The sequence below is a fragment of the Odontomachus brunneus genome, unplaced genomic scaffold, assembly GCF_010583005.1.
Source record: "Odontomachus brunneus isolate Ranch 3 - 2012 unplaced genomic scaffold, Obru_v1 Obru_scaffold_110, whole genome shotgun sequence".
In the NCBI taxonomy this organism is placed as follows: domain Eukaryota; kingdom Metazoa; phylum Arthropoda; class Insecta; order Hymenoptera; family Formicidae; genus Odontomachus; species Odontomachus brunneus.
The window spans coordinates 610,201-622,406 of NW_022639560.1; the positions used below are offsets into that span (position 1 = coordinate 610,201).

The following is a 12,206-nucleotide window of genomic DNA, read 5'->3' on the forward strand; positions in this document are numbered from 1 at the left end:
GATCGTAATACGCGCGCAACGCCATTACGCCAAATGATCATTAGCATGCACGGTGGAATAGGTTTACCTTGAAATCTCGCGACGCAATTCACCATCACGGAGCGAGAGACGCTTAACACGCGCGACATTCACGGCGCGTCGTGTTGTCTGTTGTGCGCAGCAACGCATTGATTGTGTCTATACAAGGCGTCGCGAATCCATCGCTCCGGCTATTCTGCAGGAAATGGGCGAAGATAAGCTCGCGTTCGTTCAAGAATGGCCTAATTCGGAGCTGTGTGCGAGACGAAATCTTCACGTTTTTTCTCCAATATCTCCAATCGATTCATCAGTACACCTATTTAATCTTTCAAATGACTGAGCTAACTGTTGTAGGGGACCACGAGTGGTTGACATTATAATTTTATTATATTTCCTTAATTTATACATGAAACCTAACTAACTTGTATTTAAGGAATTAAATATGCAGTCAGTATAAAACTAGCCAGCTAGCAAACGTATGCAGTGTATTTCTTTCGCCGCAACTTTTTGATCATTCAAATTTTGTTTGAGCTTTGGAGCAATATGTGAAAATTCGACGGCCAACGTGTCAACTCGTTCTCACTCGAAAATCCAGCAAAATCCGGCTCGAAATTCCAGAAATTCCGAGCTGCCCAGGTCTGAAACTTCCCCGGCATGGCAGTTTCACATTTGCATCACGTATTCGTTGTTATTATTCCGCGTGATTCTTAAAGGCTCTCGTGATGTCTCTCTTACGGCGGACTTATGTAACGCTAACGAATGCATCGACGAGACGAAGGCGTCGAATAAATGACATTTCCGCCGTGCCTCTCGTTGTTCAAGCCTCAGTTGAGCTTCCCGACACTCTGCGAGCATCAGCTTGACAGTCAACGTGCTAATTCTTTCGGCCTCGTAATTCGCAAATGTCAGGGGAACGTTCGCATCCCAATTGATGATGATCCGATCGACGTGAGAGAGCAGACTTTTCGCGCTACCGCGAAGCCAAGTGAAACGAAGGGAAAAAGTCCGAGCCTGATTCGGCGCGCGGCGCGTGTCGACCCGCTGACCTGGAACCCAGCAGCATCTCTCGCTATCGGGTGATCCAATTTTCCGCGTGTCGTTGACTCCTTCCTATATCAGGCCGCGCGCACTGGATGGTTGCTTCTCGCCCTGGATGGTCGTCATCGATTTCCAGGAGTGGGAGCCTCGCGGGACGCCGTGAGAGAACTAACGTCCTCACCTCCTACGTTGGATTTTCCCAACTTCCCCTTGTCATCCAAGGTCTCAAAGAAAGCGCTCTCTCCCGCCCGTTCGCGGGACGGGCTGAAGCCTGCCCCGAGCAAGTATTTCCTCGAGGTTTTCCTAGATAGAAAAATTGCATATTTACTTACCATTTTTATTGTCTATTTTCTGGTCAGTATTTTCCTGCTCAGTTTCTAAATAGTTACTGTCAATAAATCTCAGTTAATAAAAACTGATCAGTTTCCGACTAGTGACCCGTTTTTCTGGAAATTTTTCTATTTGAGTAACTGCTACTGCTGCAGTTATTCAGATGGTCATACAATTCGGACCATTTTGTAAGAGTGGGAGAGAAAAGTATATCGGAAGTCGGAGTTTGCTGGGCCGGGACTCGAATCCGGGTCTTTCGCTTACCGGGCGACTGCTCTAAACCACTGAAGTATCCAGGCTCCCGTTCCGACATTCTTCCTCGTCTTCTTATATGATTGTTTGTTTATCAATATGGCGCCCACGTTTCTCAGTTCACTTTATATCTTACAACTCGAATTCGTACGGTCGATTGAAAGTGGAGCGAAGATGGAGCGAGCAAGCAAACAGAAACTGTTTATCTTACGCCGTTTCCATGTGAATTTTCCTTGTCATTCGGAGCGTTTGGACGTCGCGAATCGATCGAATGGCTGTTCATTCATTGATTTCGGCCGGACTCTCCGGAATTGAGAAGCTGGGACGTTTTCGTCCGGTGCCGCCGTTTGTGCGGCCAGTCGCGTGCTTCATGCGAATTTTTCGCTGGAGCCCTATTGAGGATCAGCGAGACGGGGGAGACTGGCAGCGACTAAGCAGCAACATCTGCGACAACGACGGTGGTCTATAGCTTTGCAGTCGATATCGTCGTATCAAGGTAACGCGAGACGACATGAGATGAACGCAGAGTCCCTCTCGTGTAGTAACGAGAACCGTGATCTGGATATTCGATACTGGGTCGCTCGATCAAGGTTTCCGCGTGGTTCTACCAGCCTTCGCCGATCTCTATTCGACCCGGCCGTAGAAGCTGCGCAACTGGAGCAGCGGGGTCGACGGGAATCGCCGTCGACGATCTCCCCCGGTGCTCTTTCGCGCGTCAAGCACGAGATTGCGACGAAGAGATACGTTTTCGTCGCGAGACGTCGCGAGACGTCTCCTAATTGCGCGATACCTTCATTCGTGAATTGCCGATTTATGTTTCTGACAATCGGGTATCCGGCCGCCAATTGCGAATCGTCTCAATTTGAGCGTCATCCACGCTCACGGAGAAGAGGACTCATCCTTGAGACTGATTGGCAACATGCTCCCTGGTCTAATTTAGACAATTCCCACCTCTTTGTTTTTCGCCCACGTCACGCGACGATGCCGGTTGCGCGCTCGCCCACATTAATTAGTCGGTCCTCGCTGAGCACCCGACTGTCGCAAAATCACGCTTAAATCGTTCAATATGAGCACGCGAACACGGATGGCAATCAATCGACTTTAGAGGCACTTTCTTGAAAGACTCTATTGAATGAAATAGATTTGTATTGGAATTCTCAAGTGTTCGATCATTCTTTAGATTCCTTCACGGAGGAGAAGATTGATTGAATGAACGCGACAATGACACAACTAAATACGTCTTGCTCGAAGGAAACAGAATTTTTTATTAAAAACCGAATTTGGTTCATAAGAACAGTAGCACAAGTAAATGCGTTTTGGTTGAGGAAAACAGAATTTGAATGAGATTCCGCTCTAAGAAATTTAGAGAGGCACTAAAAGCATTATTGAAGTATAACTAATCACTGAAAGCGTTGCTAAAAGTGTTATTGCAAAAGATTATTAATTGCAACCACGAGCCTGCGTAGTTCTTATTAGTCGTTCACGGAAAAAAAAGATCTGCTACATATGGACAACCAATATAATTTACTGTATACTAACATAATAAACTGTATTAGCCACTTTTTCTTTGCTGCAGAAGCCAATTTTCTTGCTATGATAACAATAAAATCTGTTCCTGCAACAAAAAGTAACTAAAGCAGTAAATTATGTTTAGTTGTCTATCTGTAACAAATTCGCTACGTTAACTACTTTTCTTGTTATAGGAGCAGACTTTCCTGTTATCATAACAAGAAAATAGGTTCCTGCTGCAAAGAAAAAGTAGCTAGCACAGCGAATTATATTTAACTGTCCATATGCAGCAAATTAGTTTGCTGCTGCAGCAAATTATTTTTTTCCGTTATTATAATATTTCTGGACTTTATTGGATTTGAAAAATATATGTTGTTATAATTATTATATGTTATTATTATTTGAAAAATACATATTATAGTCGTTATCACAGATCGTGATAATTACTATGGTTCATTGTAATTATTATCACTTTTAATCACACACATATAGTTTGATTCTTCGTATACTTTTCGTATACTTTTTTTATCATTTCTCATGTTCGTTTTCTTTGTGCGATATGCAATCGAAAGCATGAATCGTTTACCTGGAAATCGCGGTATTGACGCAGGTGTTATTATTAGCAATCCGTTAATTGGACTACCATGCATATTATTGGAATTTCATGATACATTTCGTCGTGCATAATTAACGTATGTATCGATTTGTTACAGACGCAATTGGGAAATCATCGCACCGCGAAAATGGGCTGTGTCTCGCAGTGTGCCAAGTATTTCCTCTGCTTGTTCAACTTCATTTTCTTCGTGAGTATACACAACGAGTTTCTATAGTGGTAACTTCAAGCGCGAAGGAGCCCGCCGTGTCTGCATTTCGCGCCGCTAAGATCACACGGCTGATAATTTATCAACCTCGCAACCAGTCGCAATCGCGTAAACGCACTTTGCTCGAATCCTTGCCTCGGGTAGTGTACGATGTTAATTATATGATTTTCATGGTGCTCCATTCTCGCGGGTTTTCAATTTCCGGACAAATTGTCAGATGCGGGGACAAGTTTCCTCCGTTTCCTCAATTTCTCCTCACAAAGATATCTCTTCTTCCATAAGACGCTACTGAATTTAAAAAATATGTATGTAATGTAAATGCGTATATTGAGAGAAGGAAAATATTTAAAAAATTGAAAAATATTTATTCAGTGATTACTGTGATAACATATTTACTTATTTATATATATAAAATAGAGTATCTGTTTGTATGTTGCCTGTTTATTTCTAAACTCTTCAACCGATTTAGACTAAATTTTACATAGTTGATCTTTAGGACTTCTTGCGGAAAATATAGGCTACCATGAAACTTGGACACTCCATCTACTTTCCTTAATTTCATTTTCTCAACACTTTGTGATAACCCAAACAACGCTGAGTAGTTTAAGCTAGTGCTAATAAAATATTCAAACAAGAAAGTCTTTTTTTTAGACTTTTCATAAAAGCAATTGTTTAGTCTATTTAATATCTATTTACATAAAAGAAATTAGATTTAAGTAAATGTGTCATTAGTGCCTACTGAATAAATATTTTTATCCCCTAAATATTTTTCTCTGACACATGATGTAAATATATCTTAGTAGAAGAATGTTACCAAATTTTGAAGGAAATTTCTGCTCACACACTCGCGACTGAATATAAATCTGAAAATTATGAAGAGAGATATCTCCCGCAACGAAATAAGTATTGAATTCAGAAGCCGTCAAGGAGAGAGGAAGGAGAGTTGACCTGAAGGAGGTTACGGGAGAAGAAACAGCTCGAGTAAAAAAATCTGACTTCGACTTACCAAAGTCTTTGCAATTAGTGGCGATCTCGAGATAATTCCGCTGAACGATTTCGTCAGCTGCATCACGCGCCGGCAGCGCCGGCACCGTGTTGTTGAGTCACTCGGTATCTTCGAGCGAATCGAAGGAATCGCAATGCGGTCGCCACGGAGCGAAGAGCGATCGCAGGTGAAACTTTTCGATCGCGTGAATTGCACGATGCCGGCGCTTCGCCACCGGGCAGAATACCGGGCTTGCTTCCTTGGAGCCAGCCTTGAAGTCCGCGATGCAGAACGGAGACGTACTACATTAAGTTTGTGCTTTGCAGATTGCCGGAGGTGCGGCGTTGACTGTCGGTATCTGGTTGTTCGCCGATAGGAGTTCCTTCACCAACCTGATCGGCAAGCTCGATCAGTACGACATCTTGGTGAGTTTTTGCCAGGAATACATTTAATGTAGAATACATCAAGAGAGAGACAGAGAGAGAGAGAGAGAGAGAGAGAGAGAGAGAGAGAGAGAGAGAGAGAAAGAAAGAGAGAGAAATGCTTGATCTAGCTATAAAATTACAAGGCCTGTTCATTTCCAAAGAACTTTTGAACTAGTATATACTGCAATAAAATAAAAAAGTTCTAGAGTGAAAGAATATACCTGCTTTACTCTAACTACTTGCACTGATATAGGAGTTCTTCGAAAACGAATAGACGTATAGTTATTTTTGGTCTCAATCGTACTTTTTGGTCGTCTTAACACGACAGTATCACAATATCCACATTAATAATTATCATAATAGAACTAACATCATAGTAGAATTTCATAGAGAAAAACGGCCTTCTTGGTCGTAATTAGTGATCATTTCTCCATACTTATTGTGAAATTATACTTACAAATATCAGACATTTTTTCTCAGTATATATACGACGCACGTGGAATCGTTCAAGGAACGCTCGAGCTGTCACGTGCGAGATCTCTAATCTTCCGTCAGCGTGGAAGTTACGTCCGCCGATGTCGCGTGCTGAGGTAGCCCTCGCAAAAGTAAACTGGAAGCGTGAAATCAGACGGAAATATAAAACAAACCCGCGATAATTGATGCCCGTAATAGCGCCCTCAGAACGGCGATTACATATTTCAGGTGGCTTTACGCTTGCCAGTTTTATCGCCGTTGCTCGTGCCTCGTGGCTTCACGTGCTGTCGCGTGGAAATGGAAAGATAAGGACACGTTTTAAGGACCAATAAAGATAAGCACGGATTCCAGATCTAGCATTGCATCGAGATATGTCTGAGGGGGAAAGAAGAAGAGAAAGAAAAAGAGAAAGAAAAAGAGGAAGAAAAAAATGGTTCTCGCATATCATTAATACAGTTGATCGTTTATGTAACTCTAAGTTTCTCTCGAGCCACCGCGGTAATTATTTCATAAATATGTTATGTAATTTCTTGTTACGACGGGCGCGACAACGTGATCGTCGGTCGGCTCAATTCAAACCGGATTCGACACTCACCAACGCCGATTCTCGTGACACTCGTGCGCGCCGAGTTGTCGATTAACAACAGAGTCGGGCAAAAATCATCAGGCGATTTCTCGTATTCTTCCTGATCGTGAGGTCTTCCGTCCGCAGCGAGAAGACACTGTCTTTATTAACGTGCGATAATAACGAACTTCTGCTTCGTACGAGCTAGCAATGAATCGTAAATACGTAGCGTGAGCAATGCGACGTATGTAAGCAACATGCCATCATACATATATCTTATCCGTACACGTCAGTGTCGCTACAGCGCACGTATTAATGTAATTTTCCCAGCCGATACATGTGTCGATGGATCGATATGTGAGACACGCGAAGCGTAGTCTTTCTGAATTCTCTATACTGTTTTGCTGTTACTTTTTTTATGAGAAAAAGGAAAAGGTCTGGGGCTTCGGAGTAACAGCAATCGCGAAAGAAGGCGAGAGACGTTCAATTAATCCTAGAACTTTAAACATAGGTAAAATTTATCCAAGCCAATTTTTCACGTTTTTAACATGTTGTTTTTTTTCATTATAACCTTTTACAACTTCATCGAATCAAATAAATAAAAAAGAAATCTAAATATAGCTTATAAAAAACCCACCCTGGAGGGAATCGCGCAGTTGTTTTACATCTCCGCGCTGAAGAGGTTAAAAGAAAAATAGCAAGTCTCTCCTCATTAAAATATCTACAGAAATACCAAGTCGGTTTTGTTCATTTTATCCATAAGAATTGATATAGTCCTCTTTACGCAAGTCTCATCTAGTCCAGCCGTTTGCAGTTACGAGTGAATTGTATGTCTTTTTTTTTATTTTTATTTTTTTAATTACTTTTAACGCAGGTAATTATCGGTGTCTCCGGTATCTTCGGGGAATCGAGAAGGGACGCGCGTGCGCAGCGTATCGTGCATATTATACGCTCGTCATGAGCCGTGTAAAGATACGGGATAATCTACGTTTAACGAGGTGCTTGACTCTATAAGCGGCGAGGAGAAGAGACGTAAAAAGAGAGCGACTCGCCTTAAAGAGCGGCGTGGTTAACAAGAACAATAGGGAATAGAGCGACTTCCTTCGAATAATTACTACTCCGAGACCTTTTCCTCCCTCGTGTGCGTCTCTAGTTGTCTTTTAGTGGCGCAATCACGCGCCTGTACATGCATAGAATAGCATATTGCCTCTTCCTATTCTTGCGCCGCCTTTACACACATGTTCAATGAGACCAAGCGGATTCTCCTCAATTTCACGAACAAATCGAAGTCGCAATCGTACTCGAGCACAAGTAGAATTGATTCGTTATCTACAATTTAAAATTGGATTTTCCAGATTTATCCTTAACTAACAAGAATATATAAATATATTCTTGGGAAATTATTTTACTTAATAATTCTGATAATTCTTAATTAGTGAGAATAAACATATAATTGTTTTTAATTCTTAACTTTTATTTCTAATTATTGCAACGGTGAGTCTACTTGTGTAAAAATAACGAATTGGTACAGTTGTAAAAATACAGAATTGGTTCTTTGTCTGCGACTGAATTTTCAAGTTGCATTCTTAACTTGTAAAAATTAAATTAACGATTTTACTTAATAATTCTGATAATTTTTAATAATTCTGATAATTCTTAACTTGTATTTTCAATTGTTGTAATAATTGCTCAACTTGAGCAAAAATAACGGGTGGAACGATCGTATATTCTTCTTGTTCGATATTAATGTTCTCGTTCTTAAAAATTTGTCGAGTTTATTTTGCATATCTTGCATATCTTGGCAAAAAAAGTAGCCAATATTAGTGTCAGAGATATTCAAACGAAAAAGAGAGAAAAGGAGGAAAGAAGGAAAAAACCTTTCCAGCAATTTCACATGCGGTAAGAAAGTGCTGCGCGCGTCGTCAATTAGTTAGGAGGTGACGTATCGTAACGGTCGCTTTCTAATACGAGTAGCACCGGTTGCGAGCCTGCTTATCACTCGACAATTAACATCTGTTCTGGTTTCACCTTATAATTATTATGAAACTCGAGTAACACGAAGCATCAGAAACGGGCTTCTTCGCTCCGCGGAGAAACACGTGACAGATCTCAGATCGATCTCGATCGCGCATGGGTATACTCTCCGACTGGAAGGCACGGAATAACGAGCTGCGCTGCGCTCCATTTATATATGCACCGCTTATTTCGCGAGGTAATTTAACTATCAAAGAATTGGCGACGATAGGCTCTCGGCAATAACTCGTATTCCGTTACCCGTATCTCTATTCTCACTCGGATTGATCGTACATTAAATTCTGCCCGTCCGTCATTGAGTTATCGTCGATCGGCGAGCGTTGATAGAAGAAGGAAGAACTGAAGATAACTTCGGATAAAGTCGAGAGGAATTTCTTTGATTTTCCATTTCCAGATCAAGAAAATGATGAAGGAAAAGAAAGATAAAGAGCTACGAAAGATAAAGGTAGAAATAGATATAAAGATTCACGGCTAATAAAAGAACATGATAAATATTTACTAATAAAAGAACATGATAAATATTTACTTATTTCATTTTTTCACATGGGACTTATCTTTTAGGTACAATGCACAAAATATAGATCATTACAAAAGAATAGAGAAACAACAAAGAGATAAATCAATATAAAGATATATATATATATATATATATATATATATATATATATATATATATATATATATAATGAAGATGAAATGAAATGTACTTTATCTAGATCTATAGAGAAGGATTTATACATAAATAAATAAAAAAAAATATATATATAAATTCACACACACAAATGATTAACAATAATAGCCTTGAAAAAATACAAAGACATTATATTGTAATAATATGATAAATTTAATATGAAATTTTAATTTACTGCAAAAGGACAAGTCGAAACTGGGTCAAACGTAGGTAAAAAAAGTCACGTCCACTTCTTGCCAGACATCTCTCTGTCAATCTGATGCTGTATCCGTGTGATGATTATCAACCCACGTTATCGCAATGAGCTTAATGAAATTTAACCTTCGAAGATAGAAAAATACGATCGTTCGGTCCGTTTTTTCCTTAGAGTTCATTCATCGTTACAATACGCTCTCTAAGATTTTGACCTTCCTCACAGAAAGTCTCACGTCGCGTCACTCACGATACGCTCGATCGTATAGATCGGACACGTATATTTATACTTGAACTCGGCGTCGTATATGCCATACCATCCCCTGGACGAGAGTTGCGCGATTTTCAGCCTCACACATACACGCGTAAGGTTAATAATCGCACAAGTAACTCTAGTTATGATGGTAGGATCATAATGGCTCTAGATATAATGGTTTTGACCTTATACATATATGTGTAAAGCTGAAAATCGTGCAACTCTCCATCTAGGGGATAGCATGACATACGTGACATTGACTGAACAATTGCTCGTCGTAGTATACGGAGAAAATATTGTTAAAACTACGTTACTAACTATGTTACTAAACTACGAACTACGTTAAAATTATATTTCTCTTTACAACGTCTTTCGTAAAATTGGACTGTACTGAAATAGTAATACAAATTACCATTATAATATATAAAGATATGTTAAATAGAGGGATATAATAAATATAATAAATAGAAATATAATAAATAGTAAATTTGATGAATTATCCGAATACAAGATATAAAAAATATTCAAATAATTACAATAGTTTTGTGGTAAAGAACGTCAAACGTGCATAACATTTTTAAGCAAATATACATATAATAATTTCGGTCATAATCATATATAGCTCAAGATCACAAAAATATTGTCGCAATTTTTATTACAAGATTTTTCTCGTATAGATTTTCCTCCATAGATTTTCCATATAAAGTAAAAGCACCAACCCGTGCCTAATCTTACACATTCTTATTGTTCAGGTTTTTGAATACGAATATTGAAACTTTTAACATAAAATATACATGTATTGAATATATGCATATCTCTGTGCGGAGTTTAAATATTCGTTTTTATAGTTGAGGATTCATATTTATTTAATCTCTTCAGTGATCAGGTGATTTAAAATAACTGGGCGATTCTCCTCTAGGGCGGGTTTTTATTTTTAAATATAAGCATGTCTAGATTTCTTTTTCTATTTATTGCTATTTTTCTTGAAGAATTCTGAAGAAATAAAACACGAAATATATCTAATTTGTATTTGCGCTGAATTTAAAATATACAATAGTTCAAATAAATCAAGAGGAATTTAATATTCGCCACGAGACTTTCCCGATTACACACACACCACACATTTAAAGTATAAAATATTCATATACATATTTGAAGAAGGAAAGGAAAAGGAAAATACAAATGTCTAGGATTAGATGCGTGTCTGGAAATCGGTATTTTTACGTTACACCGGCATTATGTTACGTTTCACGTTTCTCTCTTTCTCTCTTTCTCTCTCACTCACAGACTCGGGGGTTTTCGTGTTCCGTCTAATGGGAAAATAAATCGATCAAGACAAATCATCGAAGCAAGAACGGGTCTCGCGAGCCACGGGTCGGTGAAACAGCAGTCCCTCTTTGGCAACACCGAAATCAATGGCAGATTGCTCGCGCGTTAAGCGCGACGAGGACGACGTAGGTACAGTAAAACGCCAGACCGGCAGGGAGAACGAGAAACGAGAACGTAATTATCGGTACTTGGTCGTTGACGAGATGATTGGTTGTCACATTAGCGCGACGCGTGGGAGGATCGGAGTGTTCCATCACAGAGCAGCGGCTCAGCTTCGTCGTCGTGGTCGGCTACGGGGCCAAAGCGTGCTCTCTCTCTCTCTCTCTCTCTCTCTCTCTCTCTCTCTCTCTCGCTCGCTCGCTTTTGCTGGGTTTCGATATTGCACTGAGAACAGCCTCGATTGCTGCTCGTGGTTTTTACCTTCGTTCTGTCGCGGTTAAATGTATTCGTTCCCCTTTTTATTTTTTCTTTATATTCATTGCTCTCCACCGGGCTCGGCGGTGGAATCGCGCGGCGGAACGTCGTGCAAAAGTAAAAGTGGCCGCTTTCATTTTATGAGTTTCGTGCAGCCGGCGAAAGGGTAACACGTTGCAACGGACATTTCTCCGTTGAGATATGCGTTCCTTACCGGCGAATGTGTCTACGACCTCGGCAGGAAGAAAGAAAATGTGAGAGGTCCAGTGAAAGATTGCGGAATTGTAACGCGATAATTATTCGATGGGATCGCAATCGCGTGTCAATCACGTGTCCCGACGATTACGATGAAACTTCGCAAATCGTTTCGATTTGTGTCGGAATTAAGGAAACTAATGCCCGAATACGTACTTAATCCTGGATATCTTTATTGTTTTGCTCTCTCTCTTTACAAATATTTATATAAACTTTTAATATATTATATAAACTTTTAATATAAAAAAAAAAATATATATATATATGTCGAATATATATACATATGTTCTATATGTATATATTCTATGAAAATTTAAATATTTGTATTCGTTTGAAGGCCAGAACAATACAGCTATGTGAACCTGGCACCCGACTTTTGAAAAAATAATTTTTTTCTACGTAAAAAGTTAGCATTTTGTTTGTAGTTGTTTGTAGTAACAATAATTTCGTTTGTAGTTCCATCCATTAAAAATTATAGAAATTTAAAAAAATGAGTAGCACCCCACTTTGAGATATCTCAAATCTGCAAGCGGGTGACGTTTCTAAATCGTTTGTAGTTGTTTGTAGTGATTTTCGTTTCGTTTGTAGTCGAACCGTTCAAAAGTTACAACAATTTAA

The 12,206-nt window shown here is 39.6% G+C and overlaps 1 protein-coding gene and 1 long non-coding RNA gene across 6 annotated transcripts in view; one reads left to right on the forward strand and one right to left on the reverse strand.

Moving 5' to 3' along the window:
• The window catches only part of LOC116849311 (tetraspanin-1), a 44,880-nt gene that overhangs the window by 13,939 nt on the left and 18,735 nt on the right, over positions 1 to 12,206 (forward strand). For all 5 annotated transcript variants that reach the window (XM_032826340.1, XM_032826339.1, XM_032826337.1 and 2 more), the window contains exons 2-3: positions 3,861 to 3,950; positions 5,280 to 5,378. In XM_032826340.1, coding sequence (XP_032682231.1) covers positions 3,891 to 3,950; positions 5,280 to 5,378 — 159 coding nt within the window. In that variant the 5' untranslated portion in view covers positions 3,861 to 3,890. The remainder of the gene's footprint in view (positions 1 to 3,860; positions 3,951 to 5,279; positions 5,379 to 12,206) is intronic.
• On the reverse strand, positions 3,944 to 5,947 carry LOC116849313. Its single transcript, XR_004379111.1, has 3 exons — positions 4,975 to 5,947; positions 4,783 to 4,831; positions 3,944 to 4,256 (listed from the first exon to the last, which is right to left on the reverse strand). It is a non-coding gene; the product is annotated as an uncharacterized LOC116849313 (long non-coding RNA).